This window comes from Artibeus jamaicensis, unplaced genomic scaffold (assembly GCF_021234435.1).
Source record: "Artibeus jamaicensis isolate MK-2021 breed Jamaican fruit bat unplaced genomic scaffold, CSHL_Jam_final contig_718, whole genome shotgun sequence".
NCBI lineage: Eukaryota > Metazoa > Chordata > Mammalia > Chiroptera > Phyllostomidae > Artibeus > Artibeus jamaicensis.
In genome coordinates, this window is record NW_026521936.1 from 1,980,214 (window position 1) to 2,003,399 (window position 23,186).

Consider the following 23,186-nt stretch of genomic DNA (forward strand, 5'->3'; position numbering starts at 1 on the left):
GAAAAGTTGCTACTCTGAAGTATAGACATGTATATAAACTTGAATTCCTCCTTTTATACCAACTACTTTAAAAAAACACACTCACGGCTAAGGTCAAATCTGACACAATTAAATCTGTGTGGCTGTAACACTCCAGTGAATCCTGCTGTGATGTTGGTTAGGAATATTTTAACATGTCTGTGCTCGTGCACCTTGATCTAACTCTGTAACTTGAAAAACCAGGACGAACTTGCCCTTCGTGGTGTGCGTCTTGGGGTGGCGTTCAGACAAAGGCAGCGGGACCCAGCAGGACCTGGTGGTACGTGTACGGGGGCTGGCCTTCGTGAAAAATCACTCATCCCAACTTCCAGCCACCCCAGACTCGGTCCTGGGGGCCCTTGCTGTGGACTCCAAAGCATTTTGGTGAGACGGGAACCAGGAGTCAGGGTCCCATTTCAAGTGGCCTTAACCCTTCCAACTGTCAACTCGTGAATTATGTTAACACGGTCACGCCCGTCTGCATGTGTGTATTTCCCTCAGTAGGTGGTGGTGGGAACTGAGTGCTAAGGGATTGAAAGGCAAGGAAGCTAGCGATGTCTGTAAACCTCTTTTCTGGGGGAAACCACATGAGACTTTCAGATCAGCTCACACAGGTTTTGTGTACCTCCAGGTCAGTATATACACCTGGGAAGACAGGCTCTTTTAAATAGGCATTGTAGCCCAAGGGGGGAAATCATCCAGTTTCTCTATTAAGCAAGACCAAGGTCAAAGTCGGAACACTGGCTGCATTTGGCCATCTCGCCTCCTGTTCCTGTTCCAGGCGGAGCTGAGGCCCTTCTGTCTCAGCTGCTGCCTTCTGTCGTCCCCAGGTGGCGCCGGAGGCCAGCAGGGCTTCCTGGGCTGCATCCGCTCCCTGAGGATGAACGGGGTGACGCTGGACCTGGAGGAAAGAGCGAAGGTCACTTCCGGCTTCAAGTCCGGGTGCTCGGGCCACTGCACCAGCTACGGGACCAACTGCGAGAACGGAGGCCAGTGCGTGGAGAAATACCACGGCTACTCCTGCGACTGCTCGCACACGGCCTACGACGGCACCTTCTGCAACAAAGGTAAGTCGGGGCCGGGCTGCAGCCATCCACGCACATCCTTCTAGGTCTCTCGAGGTCTTTCACAGTCCCCATCAGTCCCTAGTCTGCTGTTTAGTAAGATGGGATGAGAGAGCAAACTCTAAACTGCTGCACACGGGCACCGACTGCAGCGTGGCCGTCAGGTAGCCGCCACGTCACACCTCAGTGGGGTGAGCGACAGAGTCAGCGGCCTCTGAAAGGGGACCCAGGCCTGCACTGAGAGGTGTCAGGGGGTCAGCCCAGCGGACAGATGAGTTACTGCAGGCACTCAGTGAACGCAGTAACTTAACACCTAGGCTCTTAACACCCACCACGGCCTCACCTCCTGCTACTAAGAGACTGGGTTCTAGCTGGACTTCCGGGAAAGCCTCTTGCCCAGTGACTGTCAGGCTCAGCATCATGACGCTCACACGGGAGGTGTCTGCACGTGGTCCTGAGCCCCAGCTCCCCTGCAGGAGCGTTGAGGTGCCCTATCTCATCGGTCAACTTGGAGCATCTGTTATTGCTGCTGTTATTGTTCAGTCTCAAGTGATTCCTTTAAACCCCAGCGAACCCTGCAGGCCGATCAGCAGACTGCGAGGGCCCGATGCACAGGGGTGGCATGTCCCCTGTGATTCCCTCAGCTGCTCTGTGGCTTCACTTCCCACAGGTAGACGAGGGGCTGGAGGGAGGTGGCCTTCACCTTCCTGCACTGCCGTCGAAATGCACGCAAATCCCTCTTCTCTAAGTGAATGTACAGCATCTGGGCGACGCTTCCTTCCTGTGGGTGGTGCCTCTCTTCCTGCGGAGCTTCGCAGGAGCAGCCCGCCCACACTCTCAGAGATAGGCGGGGGTCACTTCACGGGCAGCGTTCACACAAGGCACCACGCAGAGGGAGGAGTTGTTCCATAACATGCTGCGTACGCTTGGGCTCCTGGCAGGCGTCGCTGTCTGAGGGGCACACGGACGAGGTCAGGCAGGGTCTGGGGAGCGAGCAGGAGACCCGAGCGGAGGCGGGAAGGAGCGCCGGTCCTCCCGGTCGCCGCCCTGAACGATGTGATTGCAGCTGCATTTCTGCTCGGACGACGTGGCCCCCTGACGTGCCTGTGGCACACAGTGGGATGGGTTTGCGGAGCACATCGATTTGGCACTCGTTGAAACGACAGTCTCGCAATTACCATTCATTGTGCTTGATGCTAATTTAATGTCGTCATTCCACTGCCAAAATGATGCCTGAATGCAATCAAGGAGGCGCTAATGCCGGAGAGATTTCGCTTCGTAAGAACCCATTTGAGAAAGTCTCGAGCCCTTATTTTTAGGGAGTTGGGTTAAACACGTGGCTCGTGCAGGACCTCTGGGCTCAGTAGGCGGTTCACGGGTGGAAAGGCAGCTTCGCCCGGAACAGAGACAAAGTGACATGGGGCCCGTGGGTCTCCTTCGACCTCGTCTCACAGGGTTCACCCAGAAGGCTCCCGAATATCCTCTTAATGTCTGTTTAGCCAGATGAGTTTACATTTGACTCACTTAGTGGCTTGTGCCAAAAAAATAAATAAAATTGAAAACCGCAAAACATGTTTGGAAAGGACTCCTTCTGAGTCACGAAAGCACCCTCTCGACCTGGGGGGAAGGGCAGCGTCGGGGGTTGAGCAGAGTCACACGGCCTTCGGGGCCAGTGTCCTCTGCAGCGAGGCCGGCTCGTCCGTGGATGGACCTACTTTCCGTCCTGGGCCTCAGCTCGCAGGCGTCCCGGTCTTTGCAGCCTCTGTGCGCGCCCTCCCAGTGGGGCCGCAGCGGGCAGCTCGGCTTCTGGGAAGAGCGGCCGCGGTCGCCTCCAGCGGAGGAGCGTCCTGAGGAGCCGCGCTCCGAGAGTGCGGGTCTTCACTGAGGACGTGGGGCAGCCGTTCACGGTGCGTCGCTCGGTGGTCGAGGCAGGTCCTGCCATCACACACTGCCTGGTTTGTTCACGCACAAACACACACACACACAGTACACTGTGAGAAAACACGCCGAAATACTGACTGTTAACATTTTTAGAGGAAGGTGGAAAACACCAGTATTTTTTTATTTCTTTTTTTGCTACATTTTCTTGTTTTTAAGGTTTTATTTATTTACTTTTTAAGAGAGGGGCAGGGAGAGAGAAAGAGAGCAAGGGAAACACCAGTGTCTGGTTTGCTTCTTGAGCTCCTCCCACTGGGGACCTGGCCCGCAACCCAGGCATGTGCCCTGACTGGGAATCGAACCTGCAACCTTTGGCTTTGCAGTCCAGCACTCAATGCACTGAGCCACACCACCCAGGACTTTGCTACGTTTTCTAATCTCTTGTCTCTAATGTATCACCTCTAACTTCCTCATTTTTGCCTCTTTCGGGGAAGCACAGTGCTGAGAGTCAACTGTTTGAAGGGTCAACTCTCTCTGGTCAGAGAATACCAAGTTACTACCCAGAAATCATTAAGCCATCTAATCCTACTGTCTGGAATGGAGTTGCCTCTCGGGGGGGGGGCATGTACTTAAAATACCTCTGAAGTACCCACCTCTCGGGGTATTCAGGAGCCCGGGTGTCCACCAGCCTCTGGAGCAGTCACCCTTCATAGGGGCACTAGACGAAGAGTTGCCTCGCTGGGGCCAAGCCATGTGAAAATAAAAAGCTCGCGAGGCTGGTGACACACTCCGCCACAGGAGAGGCTCCCACCGGGCACGGGACCCCACTTAGCCCGGGGGGCACATCACCCAGCCTCTCCTCTCTCCCGGGTGCATGGCTCACCCAGCAAAGGGGGGGCTCCTGACCCCTCCAGTCAGGAGCTGCTTACACTCCCTCTGTGCTCACTGTCTCTCTCTCCCTCCTTCCCTCCCCCCTTCCTCACCCCAGCCTTCCTCTCTCTTTCTCTCTGTCACATTTAGGTGTGGGCTGTATTCCTTTATTGACTTATTTATTTAACAGACATTCAGTGAACCCCTAATGCACCTGCAAGCCTTCAGTGAGTAGCTGAGTCCAGCTGTGTTGAAATTTCCCAAACCTTCCGATTGTTTCTGCATTCAAACTCAGGAAACTCTGGAGTCTGGGAACGCAGTGGGTGAGCGTCAGCCCCGTCCAGGCTGCGGAAACCAGTCCCTCATGTCCGCCCCCCCCCAAGCCCAGTTTCACAGGAACTTGTCACCCAGAGGCACAGAAATATCTTCCAGCTCACTTGTCTTCACACTCCTTCTGTTCATCTGCCAAACCAGAGTTGCAGTTGAAAAATACGTGTCTTTAAATACTCTGACACCATTTTCCGAGTTCAGGGAGTTCTGTTTTCCTCCCACACATCTGTTCGCCACTCGTGTAAAGGCCGAAATTAGGAGGGCAAGGTCACAGGACCGCTCAGGAGGAGGACAGATGGTGCTCCTACCCACACTGGTCCGTCATTTGCGGTTTCACGACGCCCACACCCCGTGCGGTCCCGCTGCGTCTGTCGCTGTCCCTGTGGGACTCATGACACGGACTAACATGGAGTGACCCGGGCTGTCGATGTGCTAGAAGAAACCATGTGTGGGCACCTCCAGCCCCTGCCCAGAAAATGGAGGATGGCGCGGGACCGGCGCGGCTCAGTGGGTTGGGCGTTGTCCTGCGAACTGAAAGGTCACTGGTTCAGTTCCCCGTGAAGGCACATACCCGGGCTGCAGGTCATTTGTCCCCAGTCAGGGTGCGTCCGGGGGCCAACTGATCTTGGTGTCCCTCTCCCATCCATGTTCCTCTCCCCCTTTCTCCCTCCCTTCCCCTCTCTCTGAAAATGTAACACCTTAAAAAAATAAAACAAGAAAGAAACTGGGTAATGGAATCAGATATGGGTTTGACTCCAGCTTCCTCACTGGCAGACTGTGTAACGTCGAGAAAACTCCTGAGCCCCACTGGCTGCTCTTTAGACACACAGACGCCCCACCGCCTCATCCGCGGCGCGGGGCCCCGAGCAGCGTGGACAGGTTCCCAGTCGGAGGGCCGGGCTCGCGTGGGTCAAACGACAGAGGTCACTTTGCATTCTCAGCCTCCTTCCGTTTTGTGGGTGTTTCTGTGTTGCTTTAAATCCTGTCACTCTCTCCTTTAACTTTGTTTTTATCACCGACACTGTTGCAGGCGTCTTCTTTCCCTCCCCTCGCCCTGCCCTCTGACCTTCCCCACACTGTCCTCTGTGTCCAGGGACCGCGCACTGATGTTCTGTGGCCGGTCCCTTCACCTCTCACCCACTGCCCACCGCTCTCCCCCTCCCCCTCCCCACTGACACCTGTCTGTCTGTCCCACGTGCCCCTGCCTCTGAAGACTGGATCCCCACTTTGCTACTTCAGGAACAAAGGCGGTATCGCAAAACGTCCATCTGCCGGAATACGGTCACAGTCACGGTGTTCTGAAAACCATGTGTTCTGAAGGGGGAGGCGGCCTCCTGCGCCGGAGCCCTGCTGGACTGCAGAACAGGCAGAGTTTCTGGGAGACGGAGACCACGGTCACCACGTCCCAGGGGTGCGGCCCACTAGTGCACCTCCTGGGGCAAAGCCGCCGTCCCTGCCAAGAGCCAGCGTGAGTCACCTTCCCATCTTCAATGTCGCTTTCTAAGACCAAGCCCATCGGGAGACAGGGGCACACTGAACGACTTCAAGACTCTGTTTTGCTGGAAGGAGACCTTCAGACTCGAGTCCAAGGTGAAAACCTGTAAGGAAGAGAACCCCCCGCCTCGCCTCCAGAGGGCTGTTCCGTAGCAGACGGAAAAAGTGCAGAGAGCCCGGCAGGTGTGTCCTCCGCGGATCCGGGCATGGCCCAGGGGCGGAGGGCACCCTTCCAAGACGTGAAGCCTTTCAGGGAAAACAAATGGATAGAAAATGTTATAAACAACCGAGGGAGGAAAAGAAGAGACAAGGTGGAGGTCTGCATCTCAGACTCTTCCCTACATGAACCTCGTTCAGCTGCTGGTAGCACCGACCACTGCCCCGGCGGGTCTGAAGGCCCCGGCTCCATCCCAGCGGACGGAGGGTTTCAGCCCCGTGGGGAGAGGTGCCTTTCACGGCAGCTTCCATCACCAGCTGAAACCGGAGGCTTTCGGGTTTGGATGGGGGCCCAGAGGAACAAGAGGAGAATTCTTTCTCCTTTTCCTCTTAGAGCCGTACTCAGAAGGGATAATATTCCTTCCCTTCAGTACGTTTCCTGAACTCTCAGACCTTGGAGTACAATGGAAAGAGATCATGAAAATACATGAAGAAAATCTGATTAAAAGCTTTAAAAAATAAAAGCAAGGAAATACTTATGTGTCAGTTCATGAACACTTATAGATGAAAGAGAATGCTTTTGACTTGAGTCAAAGTGCAGAAATGGCTTGCAAGTTTAGGTGACTTCATTATAAAATGTGATTGTGGTAAAAAAAATTGCCTTGGAAATGAAAAACCTCATCTATCAATTTCCTGGAGAGAGGGATTTAAAATTCAGTGGATGAAGGCAAGCCCTTTGTGAAGCGCTAACCGTAACAGAGAACAGTGTAGGAACTCGCAGTGGTCGTAAATAACAGTTTCTTTCAAGTTTGTGCCATTTTTCTAATACCCGCCAAGTTTTAGACCCTCTTGGATGCAACTGATTTCTTACGTGTGTGTTGTATTTATGTGTGTTGTTAAATATTCTTATTCCCCATGTTTCAGCAATAATGAAAACTCTGAATAATGTAAGGTTTACCAAACTAACACTCTTATCATTTCCTGCATGTTAGCATCATGACTTTGGCTGAAACTGCATTTTCTTTCTTGCACCAACCTAAAAGGACTCAGTGTAATCAATTGTCCATAGGCTTTTGCTTAAATTACCCAGGTTTTCATCCTCCCTCTGAGCGGGCCCATCACCAACCTCCACGGTGCCCCTGGGCGCGTCCTCATGTCCACCGCGCGTGAGGGCCCGCCCTGGCCACCAGGTTCTCCGTCCACCCTTCTCTGGGCTCATTGCCGACAGGCAGCTCCCGTCTCAGCTCGGGTCTCTGTCTGGGCACCCCTGGCCCGAGGAACTTCACTTCCCTTAACGACCGAGCCTGCCGGGTTTTGAGCCGACCTTGCAAATCCTTTTAGTCAGCCTCTTTCATGGATCAGCCTGGCTTTGAACTCATTCACTTACTTTTACTTGTCAGTCAACTGCAACTGATTGTGACACTGGTTTATTTAGATAAACAGTATTTAACTTTTTTTTCTCTAGTTAAAACCAAATCCCAAGGAAGTGGAAGTAATTACAGCCTACAGAGCTCTCTCTCTGCCACCCCTCGCTTGGCGTTTTAGATGTATCATCCCTGTTCCCGTGAACACTGGGCACGTGCAGTAGTGAAGTGTTCACAAGGCGTCCTCCACCTTAACTCCTGCACGTGGTGGGGTCTCTAAATATGACTCCGCTCCTAATCTGTTCTAGCTCCACCAGGCAGACTCTCAGTTAAATTGGATTAGTAGCAGTAAATTTTAACAAATCTATATTCTGTATGAATGAAGTAAGGTCAAGTGGCTTGATGAGTAATAATTTAATTCACTCACATACACTGTTCCTAATTCTCGTGAAGTACGGGCGCATCTGCTGGAAACCTGCTACGAGGGAAGTGGGTCGACCGTGAGGAAGGCCAACGTGGGTGAGCAGGTTTGGAATAAAGCAGAGGTGTGGTCCCAGGAACAAAGGGAAGGAGAGACAGAATGGGGTGTGACCCGGTCTCCCTGGAGGTGCTACTGGTAAAGCTCCCCCCACCCCCGTGGCGTGGTTGGTGGCCGTGGGTTGCATCTAATCGTGGGGGCAGGAGTTTGCAAAGCGTTTCTCACCAGTGAATCTCAGGTCTGAAAAGTCAAAATGCCCCGTGAGCCTCAAGCATGACAAAAATAAAAACCACTTAAAGTCAGAAGACGAGATTTCTAAAAGACCCCAATTTTAGAAAGTTGTCCCTGAAATAATACAATTGATCTTTATGAGAAGTACCAGATTGCTTTTCATGTGGCAAAATTAGATTGCTTTGGAAAATTAGTAGTGGACAGAATAGGGTTTAGATGGGTTTCAAGAAGCTTTTCTTTCTTTAGTTTCTAATATGAAAAAGTAGGGAAATGTAAAAATGGGCCAAATACGTTGACTGACACTTCACCAAAGACGACATCAGGTGACAAGTGCGCACCTGAAAAGACGCTGCACAGCCCACGGGGCAGGGAAACACCTTAAAGCAACAGGGGCAAGTCGCCACGCTCCGTGAGTGTCCCGATGGAGAGCTCCGACACCACCAGCACGAGCGAGGAGGGGCGGCGGGGACGCAACCTGGCGCAGCCCCCGCGGAAGGGGTTTGGGGTCTCTTACAGAACTAGGCTCACGCTCGCCCTGCCCCGCCCTGCGTGGGATCCAGGTCCTGCCGCGTGTCAGTTACCCAAAGGAGCTGGAAACTTACGTCCACACGAGCATCTGTACAAAAGCCTGGATGTTTACAGCAGCTTGATTCGTGATCACCAGATCCTGGAAGCAACCACGAGGTCCTTCCATAGTCTAGTGGATAAGTAAACGGTTACATAACCAGACACTGGACTGTTATTCAGTGTTGAAAACAAACGAGGTATGAAGACACAGAGGAAACTTCAGTGCATGTTATGAAGAGAAAGAATTTAATCTCAAAAGGCTGCAGACTGTGTGATTGCAACTATATGACGTTTGAGAAAAGGCAAAACTGTGGAGACACTAAAAAAAAAAAATCAGTGCTTGCCAGGGGTTAGGGGGAGGGGAAGGAGGATCGGTAGGGGAGCACAGGACATTTTTAGGGTGGTGACGGTGCTCTGTATGGTGCCGTCGTGATGGACGCATGTCATCCCACATCATACATCTGCCCAGACCCACAGACTGCACGGCCCCAAGAGCGAACCCCACTGTAAACAAGGGACTTTGGGTGATGAAGGCGCGTCCCTGTAGGTTCATGGGTTGTGACAAATGTACCACCCTAGTGAGGGATGTTGGCAGTGGGGGACAGGGTGTCTGTGGGGAATCGCTGTACCTTCTGCTCAATTTTGCTGTGAGCCTAAAACTGCTCTAAAACAAGTGTCTTTTAAAGAGAATAAGGAGGGGTTTTGTCCATCTGCCAACATTTCATGATCTTCCCAGCCCCTTCCCTAACCCCCACTTCCTGAGAACTTTTTATGTGCCCTGTGGTACATCCACTCTTTGCATTTCTACCTTCAAGATCCCCCTCTGAACACAGATCAGCATATTCATATGCAAATACAGTTACTCCCTGCTTCTCAGTTATAGGAGGTCTTCTCAGAACTCTTCATTAACTTTAACATTACCAGGCTTTATGTTAATATTCAGAAGCTCAGAGTGGCCAAGTGCAAAGATGCTTCCTTTAGACACTTCTCTTCATCGCTTAGTTGTATTTTTTCTGGAGCTTTGATCTGTTCTTTCATTTGGGCCATTTTTTTTTTGTCTTGGCACACCTGTTACGTAGTGAGGGGTGGAGCCTTAGGTGTTCACCAGAGAGGGGTAACCCATGTCCCTGCTTGTGATGCGGGGGAGGGGCCCAGGAGGGAACAATGGCACTTGCTCCACTCTCTGCTGGATTTCAGTCACTCCTCCCCCTCCACCCACAAGCAAATCGGGCCCTTCTGGTGCTGACTCCCGGGTTGGTTGACTCCTGTACATTCTAGGAGCCCGTGGGTCTCCAATAAACTCTCCTGTGGGGCTGGGAGTTTCTCCCACTGCCGCCACAACTCCCACAGGTGTTTTGAATCAGAGGTTTGAGGCTTCATTTCCTCTCTGACCCTGGTTTGTGGGTCTGTCTCAGTCCCCAGTTGTTCCTCCTGGTTTATCTGCACATAAATGTGGAACCACCCGGTCTGCCGGCCACGGCCTCGCCACGAGTCCTCCCCACCCAGCAGCCTGTCTCCGCCCCTCCTACCGTCTGGATGAGTGTTTCTTCTTTAACTTCTTGGTTGTCAGACTTCCATACAGTTCTATTTTCTGTCAGTTCTGGTTGGTTTTTGTTTTTAAATTTTTCGTTGTCCTTTTGGTTGTGTGAGAAGGCACAGTGTGTCTACCTCTGCCCCCATCTTGGCCTGAAGGCTCCTTCTTCCTTCTTATATCTGCAGCCTGGAGGCGCCTCTCACACTGTCTGACTATAAATTGCTTCAAGATGAGGGCCGACGTCTATTTATCCCTGTGTCCCCAACCGCCAGCACAGTGCCAGGCACAGAGTAGATGTCTGATAAATTTACAATGAAGGGGCATTTTCTAGAACCACCTTTTCAGTTGAAATTCTCAGTTCTGGAAATTTTTAATGTTAGCTCCCTTCCCCTAGGGAAAAAAATAGGAAAAAAAGAAAACAACCCACGTAAAAGCAGAATGGAAAGTGGGGAAAGTGATTTCCACAGGCATCTTAACTGGCCTCTCAGTTTCCGGACCAGCAGCATTAAATCATGGCCACCTTCCCAAACTAGATGAGCATCGCATGAAAATACCGTTGGGCCGGGTTCAGCATGTGTCTTTGGGCAATGAACTAGCACAAAGGCTTCTCCTGCGTCTTCCTTTGATGCTTTTTATCACCTGAAGTTCACGGTGATGGACAGCTCCAAAGCTGTGACACTCATTATATCCTCCAAGTCAGAATTTAATACATCCTATAATGGAGACTCTCATAAAACCGTTTCAGGCATCTGAAGGCTACTTTTATCTCTCCATTTTCTTCGTGCCCCAAGCAACTCCTTTCTGAGAAATCACCAGTATTTACCCTGTGGTCGAAGCTCAGAAAAAGACCATCGGGAGAGAAGAGGGGCCTGCTCAGGCTTCAAGCACATGAGCTGACGGATGCATCCCACTGACCTGCCAGTGGCGGGGGAGTTACACATACCTTCCAAAAAACACGTGACTCCAATCCACATTTGACCTGGCACAGCTAACTGCTTTCGCCTCGGTCCTTCACCAGCTCACTCCTAGTTGAGCGCACACACTAACAAAATCAAAAGCACAAACAGCACTTCGAAGGAGCTCCCATTTGCACACACATGCATGATTGATTTTCCCAGAGCTGACCGGTTTCAGGATCCATTGGCTGCTAATCCCAAAGAGCAACCATGAACAAAGTTCCTCAAACCATTTGGGAATGACAAGACCTAGCAAGGGAGATGATATTTTTTAAGTGTAATTCAAATGTCTCATGTCTTAAGCCCAAATGAAACCAGTCTGCCACGAATGAGACTTTTCCAATTCCTGGTGTGGCCAGGCACAGAGGAGTTTACTGGGGCAGGAGGGAGATGGACTGAGGAGGCGGGGTGGTTAATAATTAATTCACATACTACTGCACCCATTTTATGAACACTAAAACTGACACATAGAGAAATTAGGTAGTTTGCCCAAGGTTATCCATCCTCACAGCTGAGTAAGGATATGGACACAGATAATTTAGCTCTGGCACACCCTTAACCCTCAGCAGGTACTGAGTGAGCGTCTCTTTCAGACACAGGGCAGCGATGGCCCCTGCAGCTGGGACCCTGTCAGGGTCCTTCCAGGAAGGTCCAGCAGCCTGCGTGGGGCCCAGGCTCGGGGAGAGAACCAGGGGACACCCCCACTAGACCCGGGGCACACTCCCTCTTGAGGCTGTGCATCCCTGACTCCGTGAATGCACACTCCTGATAGAAAAAACAGTGTTAGGGATGAGTCTCTATTTATATATTCGTTTATAACTTTTGCACATATGCTACTGAATTAATGGGCATCATAAAACAGTCATAAAAGGAAAAGTTATTCTCATCCAACAAAAGCTTGCCATAAATCTGCTTCAAATAGCATGCACCTGCCCCAGCACTGGGAGTGTGCGTCCCGGACCAAAAACATTTTTTTAATAATGTGGGTTGGGTTTTATTTTGAAGTTAATCAGAATTTCTTGGTTTGGAGTCCAGCTTTCCTGTAATTATTTCCTAATTATTTAAGATGTTTTACCCACATATGGATTGAAAAAAATGCAATGCGAGGCCTGCGATGTATTATGTAACCCAAAAACTATGTATTAAAACAAAAACAAAGGGCTTTTTGAAAGCTTGCAGCAAGACACCCCCCAAAAAAGGTCACCCAACAAGAAAAATTCTCTCTGGAACAACTCTTAAATCCCAGAAACAAAGCCAAAATGTCAGTCCCTTCTTTCTAACATCTTTCACCACAGAACAACAGCCAGTACACAGAACGAAGCATCGGGGTTTACACTGTCTACCTGCCGCCAGCGACAAAGACTTGTGTTTCCAATCATAGCCATGGCGCGCAGTCACACACACACACTCACACACAGAGGAAACGTTAAATTAGAAGGAAGCATTTCCAGTCCCGATGGGCCTGAGCCATCTGCCAGTCTTGGTGGCCCATCAGCCCCTGTTGTCGCATTCATTGTTGAACCAGCTGCCCTTTGAAACCAAAACTAACGGGAGGAGGAGGAACTTAGCGAAGCTGCGTAAACACCACGCCTGAGAAGCTCATTCCAAACCGCGACTCCCACCAGCCAGTCAAGCCCCGCAGGCTCCTGCACCCTGCCCAGTAGAGGTCAGCTCTTCCCCTCCCACCTGTGTGGGGGTCACCTGAGGGAGCTGGGGAGAGGCTAGAGGAGTATTTCCAGCTGGAGCCGCGGGCCCCTGAACCCCTGTATCCTTGCCCTGCACAAATCTCAACCTGACAAGCTGAAACGAGACACTTGTCTCCTGTGTTAAGGGCACAAGGTCAAGGTGATCGACAAGACCGAAGGTGGCTGGGTTGCCAACAGGTCGACCCAACGACCCAGCAACCAGGGCTGTCGTCTGCTCCTCAGAGTGCCCACCTCCGGGACAGCAGGTGACAGCTTCATTCCAGTTTTGCTTTACTTTATCTTGAAACCCCAGGTTAGGGATGGAGGGGCTTCAGTGCAATTTGTGTTTGAGATGATACGTTCGGTAGTGAGAGTCCCAAGAACTAAAGTATCTCTGGCAGTGTTTCATAAAAGGTTTTTGATTCATCAGGTGCCTAATGGAGGTTATTAATTGCCCTCTGTGCTTTAAAGGGACTCTTTTTCCAGGTGCTTTGTTGAGATGCGTAATGATGCCTAATGGTCAGACTGAATCAGTATCTGCCGCAACCCCTTAGAGTCCCCCCTGCTCTAGGGCCGTGAGGACAGAGGCTGGACATGTCCTTCCCACATGTAGCACACATTTGTCGGGGACACTCTGTTCTTACGTGAGGATTCTCTGTGTTACCGCACGGTTATGTCCTTGTTAGGCGCCCTACCCCAGTCTGAGCAGACAGGGCTCCCCAGGGTATTTGCGTTCAAGGCGCTAGTTAGAGAATTGGACCTAAATCCCCGGCAGCTTAGTGCTGCCCAGAGTGCAGGGGGGGGCAGCGGGGGAGCGGGGAGCCTGGGTACGAGGACAGCCGTGCACTGCCCTGGGGAGTGATTCTCCCCTGCCTGCCAGCAGTCGTCTTAAAAGTACTGACCTCTGAGCCCCTCTAGAAATCAGTCCAGTGTGGGTGCTCGGAGAACAAAAGGGGCCGTCGAGGAAGGCGGGGGGGTGGCAGCAGTGGAAAGAACTGGAGGAAATGCCGTGTGGGAACTAGCAGGGTGGGAACTGGGGGAAGAGGCCCAGACTTCCCAGGCTGGTGGGTCTCGGTGGGGGCGTGGCTTTTGCTCAGAGGAAGACCGAGCTGCGCCACATGAGTTATGAGATGATCACTCTGGCTAACTTATCTCTGCTTTCCTAGCCCAGAAAAACAATTTTCCAAGCTACTGCTCAAATGTCTGGTTGTGAGAAATGGCCAGGATCGTAAAAACCAGGGTCTTCCATGTGTCCTCGTCCCCCAGATTCCCGAAAGAGACAGGCAGGTTGAAACGACTTCATGATCGTTCTACTCTAAGAGGCTTGCACTAGAAATAGAAGTTTTCAAGTCCCTCTTGCCCGGGCCGCCGAAAGGTCATGACCAGGAACTCAGTGTGATGGCTGGGGACAGAAGGCAGGCGTCTGTGTGGTGCGGAGGCTCTGAGGGTGGTCCCAGCGCCCACCTGGAAACCGCTGCCGTGGGCGAGCGCTGTCATTTTTCTTTCTGTGTCGTCAGAGCCGGGCCGTCCAGTGCGGGGGCCACCGCCCTCGTGCGGCGACTGCGCACTGGCAGCGAGGCCACTCCTGAGCTTTCTCTACGTGACGTTTCTTTCATCTGGTTGGGAATAAACCCTCAGCATGTTAGACTGATGTTCATACAGAAGTATGAAGTAACTAAAATGCAAAGTGTCATTTGGGAAGAGTATTTTGATGGTCAGAAGGTGGCCACCGCGTGCATGGCAGAGAGAAGCAGCCTGGGGGTCTCTGCAGAGGAGCCACGCAGGGTCCTCACACTCCGGCGCTCCGATGAGACCCTTCTGTGTGCACCAGCTTGTGTATCTTGCTGTTCGTCTCCGACCTTAGTGTTTCGGCTGCCTGACCGCATGACCATCACCTAAGACTGCTCACCAGTCTCAAACCGGAAAACTTAATTTTTACACCATTTTGTCTCGTTGCTTCCCTTGTCACAGAAACTTACTTTTTTTTAACTTTTGGACTGAATTCATTAAACCGCTTTGTCTTCAAAGGCCTGCTTCTTTCCACAGACGTGAGAAGACTCGCGTAGTTGGTCTTCCTCGTTCTCAGGAGGCGATGCAGCTGCCCTAGAGCAGTGCGTGTGCAGCCAGGCCGCCCGCCTCCTCCAGGCGCCAGTGCCGACTAGGACGAAGCCGGGGACGGACGGACGGTGCACGTTTTGACTCACCGTCCATGGCCGCTGTTCTTTCCAAACAAAGGCGGCATTTGGACCGAGTTATGTTTGCCGACATTTCTTTACACTTAGGACTATTGGAAAATGAGAAATTAGGAAAAAGTGATTTTTAAACCTTCCCCAAACAGTGGAACAAAAGAAATGGCAATGGGCAGGGAAATGTTATAGTTTAGAAGTGTGATGTACATGGCCGTTGAGCCCTGGAGGAGGAGGCTGCCGGCAGAGACCTTGGAACAGGGACGGTCTCACTTCCTGAGCCGGGCCCAGAAACCTGTGCCGAAGCTTCGGACTGAGCTGCCTCGAAGGGCTGGCCCGGGAGCTGAATCAGCAGGGAGCCTTTGGGGGTCCTTGACTTGGGGGGGCCCTCCCGGTGCAGAGCGCTCCTTCCCTGGCCTGCCCCCCTCCCGCCACTGGGACTTGCCTTTGCTCTTCCCTTCCTGTCGAAGGACAGATCAGTGAGCAGACTCATGTTGGTAGTTTACGTAAACGTGTACCGAAGACCAAGAGTTCCTTGGAGGCAAACTATAGTTTATTTTACTTTGTATCTCGAGAGTCCAGAAAAATCCCTGGTACCTGGGCGAGCCATCAAATGAAGGCTCGGTGGGTCACTAAGCAACAAACGCTTTCCGGAAAAGCATTCTGAGGTCTCCCAGAAAGCGTGTGTGCGCGCACGTGGGTGTACTCTCACACATTTTCTGCGGGGAAATGTATGCACACACATTTACATACATATGCCCCCAAAATACACACAGACTCAGTTTTCTGGGAGACCATTTGGAGTTTGATTTTATGTATGTATACAGTGTGTGTATGTATGAATGTATGTATAGCTGTTGAGAGAGCGGCAGAAAGCCTTTTGCGAGTATTTTTCATTTATTTCACAGAAGAACAAATTTATTTTATACAACAATGAATAAACCTATTCATTTTGCACAGGTGTGGTACGGAAAAAAGAATCTTCAAAGGGGGAAAGTTTCTAATATGGGCAAATAGCAGAGTGAAGTTTCAGCTGTCAGCTTTGTCATTGAGGCTGCCTCCTCATTGCAAAACGCTGTTCTCGTTGAAGCAGAAGAAGAGGGCCCGGCCCGTGCCCCACCATGTTGATCTCCCCAGCAGATCAGACGCTCATCCGGGCAGGTTCCAGCAGAGTCTCGCTGCGGCAGTGGCGGAAAGGCGATCAGTCAAGGTCACGTGTGATAACGTGGGGGATTATCAGGATGCGTCCATTTTCTTGTCTTTCCTTTCTCCTTGTCCAGTCTTCACTTTCTTTCTCCTTTCCTCCTTTCACCGAAAGGCAGAGTTTAAAACTTTTTTATGATGGCCTCATTTTCAGGAACGCTGGGCAATTCATAATCCTGAACTTACTCTTTCCAAAAGGTGCTGGTAGACCATTATTTCTTAGATTCTTCGAGGTGAATCTTTGCTATTTATCCCATATTTTATTTTCCTGAGAGAAACTACCCTTGAAAAATGGTAGGTGATGCTAGAGATACTTTGCCGACATGTCTTAGATTTTCTTTGGGGGAGGTGGTAGCAGATACTGTATAACTTTAAAAAAAAATGTGAAGATGGCCAAATTGGCCCATAATACCATCAGCTCATTCATTAATTTCCTAAGTGTGCATTCAGTATCTAACAGGTACCAGGGATTTTCCTGGGCTCTCCAGATACAAAATAAACTATAGTTTGCCTCCAAGAAACTCTTGGTCTTCGGTATAGGTTTACGTAAACTACCAACTGTAGTTTAGTGTGAGGAAGCCTAGGGAATGACTACATTTTGAATTTATTTCGTGGGGGAGTGCAGGTTTCAGTCTAGTTCTCACGGAAACGAGTGAAAACCAGTGTAAAGTAAAGCCAGGGGGCGTGGGGCGGGGACTGGCAAACCGGAAAGGCAGCCTGGGGCTGGGATGGGCAGACTCGGTGTGAAGACAGCGCCTGGCCCCGGGGACCCCTCCTGGCCGCTGGCTGGACTCCATACAGCGTCTACACGGTTTTCCATAAGCACGGTTTCTCAGGAGGCACAGTGCAGCCGTCCCATTCAACCAGAAACCCTGGGCCGCCTCCGACGACCCTCCTGGGATGAAACTAAGCCCTTGCACTGCCCGAAATAGGACGCCATTGGCTTCTAGTGCTGTTCATGCTCACGACCCATTCATGAGAGCAGCCCCCGCTGAGTTTCTTTGGGCCGTTCTGTGATTATGTGACCCTCAGACTTGTCTGCGTGAGTCTACTTCCCACGTGACGAGTGAGCCCCCAGACACACACCCACATCATACAGTGCGGCGTGTCTTCCGGGGATGGTAGGTGTAGATTGAAGGGCGGCTTGGGGCTGGGGTAGAACGTCCCAGCCCATCTCCAGGTTTAATTAACGTACCAAATGAAGTGGCCACAGGGACCAAATGGCTGCCATAAGGGGAAGTAACAAAATTTGTAACGTGGTTCCACTGACCTTCACTAGTCAAGAAAGAGAGCTATCTTGATTTTATTATAAAAATCAGCCAATGGACATGACTTTGGATTTAGGAAATATAGGCGAATGGCTCAGATCCTGCAGTCAACTGTGACCTTCAGGTGTGGCTTTTTAAAATCAAAATAGAAATTACTTTATTAGTAACAAAATGTATCATAAGTAATAGAACGTTCATGGATTTTCTAGTTGGTATTTTCTGTTAAGGTCTTAGCTGGCACAGAAAATAGAATTTTATCATCTTAAAGAGGCAGTTGTGTTTTTATGTTTGTGGGTAACAATCAGTGGCTACCTGGTGACCGGTTTCCTTTTAAAGGCCTGAAGAAGAAAGTGGTGAGCAAATCATCTTTAGGATTTCTCTGAAAATAGCTAACGAACTGGCAGAAGTGTGGCTGTGAGAGAGGAAAGGGCAGGGGCTCCGAAGCCCCAAAGACCTGAACTTGACCCTCCATGTCTGATTAGTAGGCGACCTTGGGAAAATATTTCTCTAAGCCTCAGTTACCTTATCTGTAAAATGGGGGTGACAGCATCCATCTCAGAAATGTTCCTGTTGAGTAATCAAGTTCAGTGAGATCATAGATGAAAACTTTCCATTGAGCCTGACTCATAGCGGGAACCCATAGCGGGGCCCATTTCCTTATGGACATAAATGTAAACGGGCTGCAGTTCAAACATGCACCCCCCGAATCAGCAGACTCCTGTCTCAGACCCTGTCACTGCCAAGTGAGATGACAACAGCGTTTGTCCTCAAGGACTCTTTGGGTCAACCGTTCGACTGGCTTCTCAGACCAGCTGAGCCAACAAGAAAACGGGATGTTTAGTGGTGAGCAGGGAGCAGCGAGGAAGCAACAAGCCCCTTATCAACAGAAAGGGCACACTCAGTGGAATGAACGGGCACGAGTTAGGTAATTAATAATTTTTAAAGTAAACAAAGAAGAGGATTTCTGAAGGCAACAGCTTCCTAGCGCACAGTGAGGTCAGCAGAGCAGAGATTAAGTGAGGGAGAGAGACCTCCCTGGGGACAACTTCACCCGTCTCGCTGTTGGGGCAGTTGACCAGGCTGCCTGAGGAAGTCCCATTTCACGGAGCCCGGATACGGGAGAAAGCGCAGCAGGAATTCAGAGCATCCGTTAAGCCATAAGTCATTAAGTACTTTTGGATATATTATTCTAAATGTTTCTGAAAACACTTTCATTACTAGACTGCCATCTTAACGAATGATGATGTCTTAAGTCGATGGAATAGCATTTCCCTTCAGAAACCACTTTACAAAGGAAATGGAACTGGAAAATGTCAACTAAGGAAGGTCCATGTGGACCAGCTAGCTGAAGAATATACTGTTACTATTAAAAAATTAAACTTCAGCCCTGGCTTTGTGGCTCAGTGGATTGAGTGTCAGCCTATGAACCAAAGGTTTGCCAGTTTGATTCCCAGTCAAGGCACATGCCTGGGTTGCAGGCCAGGCCCCCAGTAGGGGGCACGTGAGAGGCAGCTACACACTGATGTTTCTCTCCCTCTCTTCTCCTTCCCTTCCCCTCTCTAAAAAGAAATACATAAAATCTTGAAAAATTCAACATCAGTTCAACAGACATTCACTGCATACCTGTTGGAGGCCAGGGGCTGGCTGAGGTCCCAGGACAAAGCTCCTGCCCTCAGAGCCGCGTCCCGGTGGGCGGCGGCTGCACCAATACCGCGCTCACCTCCACCTGCCTCCAGCTCCGCTCTTCCCTCCCGCGCCCAGAGTGAGAGAGTCGGTGGTGGGCCCCATGCTGCCTGTCTGCCAGGAGATTTCAGCATGGAAATGTATATGTAGACAGCAATATACCATCTATATATATAACTTCAAGATGGTTTTCCAAAATTATTTGTGTATATAAATATTTATGACTATTAATATATTTTTCCAGAAATGGGAGTTGTATTACTGTTGATTTTCTCACTTCAACTTGTGCCCAGATGGTTCAGGAATTAGTCTTCATGTGTATATATTACATGTGTGTATGGAACACCCAGACAGATAAATGTGGAGAACTGTTAAAAGTTGGAGAATCTGGATATGGGGGTTCTTTGTGCTGATCTTGCAGCTTTTCTGTAACTATGAGATTATTTCAAAGTACATTGTTCTCGGGAAGGTTTTCTAAATAACTGATCCAAGACCTTCCTGGTCAGCCACACACACACCCCACTCCAGAGCAGCGACGCCGTCCTGGCTGAGCGGCAGAGTGACCTGGGAAGGTGAGGGACCATGCGGTGGGCAGGCCTTTCTCCCGACCAGGGAAATCAGAGCTGCCGAGAGCTCACCTCGAACCCGTGCTTCCCAAGGGCAGCCAGGACGGAGACGCCCCGAGGTCATTTCCTGGACCCCAGGCCGGCTCCCTCTCCTGGCCGGTTCCCACTGTGTCCAGGCCAGGAAATGTGTTCTCAGTGGTGGACACCCAGCTCGGGTCCCCTTCCCGGTGAAGTAACGCGGACATGCCCTCACCCCACCCAGGGAAGGAGCCCCTCTCTCCCCTCCGCACTCTGTTTCCTGCAGGTCACCCGCCGTGTTACGAGGATGCGTTGGCTGTGAACTCCCTTAGCACGTGTTTACTCATAGGGAACGAGCCCTCGCCTGCGTGCTTCGCTGTCAGGCACTCAGGAGGGTTCCAGGGACGCTTTCCTGACTTGGGAGCAAATAAGTCTGCGGGCGCTGGACTGGCATCGTGAACAGGGAGCAGTGAGGGCGCCTCACTCAGGAGCAGCCCCGTGAACTGCAGGGGGCGGAGTCGGGGCCTGAGAGGAGGAGCTGTGGGCAGGCGGAGGGAGACGCGTGATGAGCCCGGGACTTCACGCGTGGAGGCTGTACGGATCCGCCGGGAAAGTGGAAGTGCACAGACTAGCGGCCTTCTGCAGCTGTCCCTCCGGAAGAAAACCTAACTGGACCTCTGGACAGCATTCCGACCCGGACCAGGTCCTCCTCCGTTAATGCCGCTTGTCCCGGGCACTCCTGCTCATCACCCTGGTTCCTTCATCTTCACTTCCCACGTTTAACGTGTCCACTCTCTCAGGGCAGTCCTGGGCTTCCCTTTATTCCTCTCCGTACAAAAAACTTCTTTTAGTCACCTCCCGCAGGCTTGTGGTATTAAGTAGTATCCATAAAATTGACTCTAAAATGTCTATTTCTCACCCAGTCCCCTGTGTAGTGAAATGCCTGATATCTCCACTTTTCTGAGTCAGAGGTACCTCAAACTTTATCTGATCAAAGCTGAACTCCTGGCGCCTGCCACACCCCCACCCCCACCAGGACCACCTCTGCATTCCTCCAGTGCATTCGCCAGACCACAGCCAGAGCGATCTTTTAAAACTGGAAATCAGATTATGTCACCGCTGTATAAAACCCTTCAGGGTCACCCATTACGATTTCCACACAAGCATCAAAATCCTCAGAATGCCGCCCCCTTTCTCTGTGAGCCTCCCTCCCCCCACCCTCCCCTGAATGTTACCCGTCCGGACCATCTCTGCGTCAGTCCCCGCGCTCCCTCTTTCCTCGGGGCTGCGCACCTCTCCCTCCTCTTCCTCCTCTTCCTCCTCTTCCCAGGATGCTTCCCCGCCTCCAGTCTCAGAGCACATTCTCCTTCAGTCATCAGCTTAAACACCACCACTCCCTGCTAAACCTCTACCAGCATCGTGGCTTTCCGTATAGAAGGAAATAAATACTTTAAAGGGTACATGAAAAGACTGGCCACGAGCCAGAGGGCGACGGGAGTTCCAGGGAGGGCCGCTTCGGGACGGGCGTGATGGGAAGCCCACAGCGACCGAGCCGCGTGCCTGACCAGGGTGGCAGAGCCAGGGCCAGACCACACAGACGGCGACTCCTGCCTTCCACACACACCACGGTGACCCCTTACTCGGTGCCTCGGGTGAAGTTCGCTGCGGGGAAGTCCTCATCTCGTTTGCTCTCCCTAAAGCATTCCAACCCCTGACGGCCACACGTGCCATCGTGCTTATTAACGCCGTGCAAGAAGCATGACCCTGGAATTCTGGATGCAGACCCTCCTCCCGGTGAGGACTCGAGTCAAGCCGTTCAGTGCTGCTGGCTCTTGCACTCCAGGCAAGAAGGCCCCGACTCCTACACAGTCAGCTCACGGACCCCGGAGCTCAGTGCCACGTTTAGAGTAATAAAACATCTCATCTGAGTCTCGGGGGGCAGCACGTGGCGTCCAGGACCAGCCTCAGAGGTTTTCCTTTGCTGTTTCTTCTCCTTGGTGCAGGTTCAGGTGCTTGAAGCTTATTGCATAGACGCTGACCTGGAAGTAACCTGGCCCTTAGAGAGAATGGGGGGGGGGGGTGTTGCAACAGCTCTGCACTCCCCTGCGCTCCCGGAACAAGCGGAGTGAACATTCACCTGTCCCAGGCCCGGTGTTGCTGGTCCAAGATGGTTTGATTAAATTGAAGAAGACATCAAACAAACAGAATAAAAAATTTAGGAGGGATGTTCAGCCTGGTGCACTGGGGGATAAAAAGCAGATTTTGCCAATGTTAAACCAGAGAGAAATACTGTATTTCAGGGTAGCGGGGCTCTGGAGTACAATGGCAGACAAGTGCGGCCAGAGCCGGGCCTCGCAGACGGCTCTGGCAGGGGCCAGGCCTGTGCGGGATCGGGCTGCTGCTGGGAGGCAATGCCCAGCCTCACCAGGAGCAGCGCTCCAGAAAACTCACTTAACTTAGTGAGTAGGCGATAAATTAAAACACAGTTAATGTGTGTGATTATTCCAGACAATGGGGTTCAGCCATCACAGAGTTTAGTGACCCTGAGGCTGGGCTCGGGCCCGTGCCTCCTCCGGTGTGACATCAGCTCCCCAGCCGTCCCCCTAGTTGTCACAGAAGCCAGACAGAGCTCTCGGGAAGTGGGACGTCTGGGAGGAGGCAGAGGCGACCTTTCCAAGGCAGGAAGGAGTGAGCAGATACTCCAGCCTGTGCACACAGCAGACAATAAAGAAGGAGGTCTGTTGTTAGGGCCTGAATGTTTGTGTTCCCCCAGATCCGCATGTGGAAGCTCCAAACCCAACACGATCATATTGAGGGAGGAGGCGTCCGGGGTAATTAGGTTTGTATGAAGTCCTCAGGGCGGGGCCCTCCGGGGGAGATTAGTGCCCTGGTGAGAAGAGACCAGAGAGCTAGCTGGGGCCCGTTGGCTCTCTCCCTCCCTCCCTCTTGCCCTGTGAGCACGGAGCAAGAAGGCGGCTGCCTGCAAGCCAGGAAGCGAGCCCTCCCCAGGACCAGGATCAGCTGCCGCCTTGATCTTTGTCACTTACAGCAACAGAACTGTGAGAATGCTTTTCTGTGTTTAAGGCACCCAGTTACGGTACTTCGTGCAGGCAGCCCAGGCTGGCTAAGCCGCCACCAGGCAGGGACCAGTCAGTACGGTTCGTGTGAATGACTGGGTCAGAGGCGGGTGAGCAGGAGAGGAGCGGTGCTGGGGGACATGCACAGGCTGGGGGACCAGCACCTCTTCTCCACTCCATCTATGTCGATGTCATCTCAGCAGCTCGACATGAGCCGAGGCGTACTGTTTACACCATGGGAATAGGCAGCCGCCACACGCCAGGGTTTTCCCACTGCAGAGACAGCTGGGTGACGCTGACCAGCATGCCACCGCATCCGTGAGGTGAAAGGCTCGTGGGGACAGAGGTGCCGGGAGTTCTCATACTCAAAATTAACCCTGCCCCCTTTGCTGTGGTTGCCGTTGCTGCTTTAATTACTCGTACACAACGGCACTCTTCAATTATCTTCTATTACCCACCCAGAGTGGTTCAGCCTTTGAAGGCTCTCCTGGCAAACTAACCAGCATTTAAAGTATCATATCCATGGGGAGCTATTTCCAAATTGCAAGTTACTGACTTTA

At 51.6% G+C, this 23,186-nt stretch overlaps 1 protein-coding gene across 1 annotated transcript in view; it reads left to right on the plus strand.

Annotated features, from left to right (window-relative positions):
- The window catches only part of CNTNAP2 (contactin associated protein 2), a 1,645,556-nt gene that overhangs the window by 1,500,505 nt on the left and 121,865 nt on the right, over positions 1-23,186 (plus strand). Inside the window, exon 18 of the mRNA XM_053671916.1 lies at positions 849-1,085. Within this exon, the coding sequence (XP_053527891.1) occupies positions 849-1,085 (237 nt within the window). The remainder of the gene's footprint in view (positions 1-848; positions 1,086-23,186) is intronic.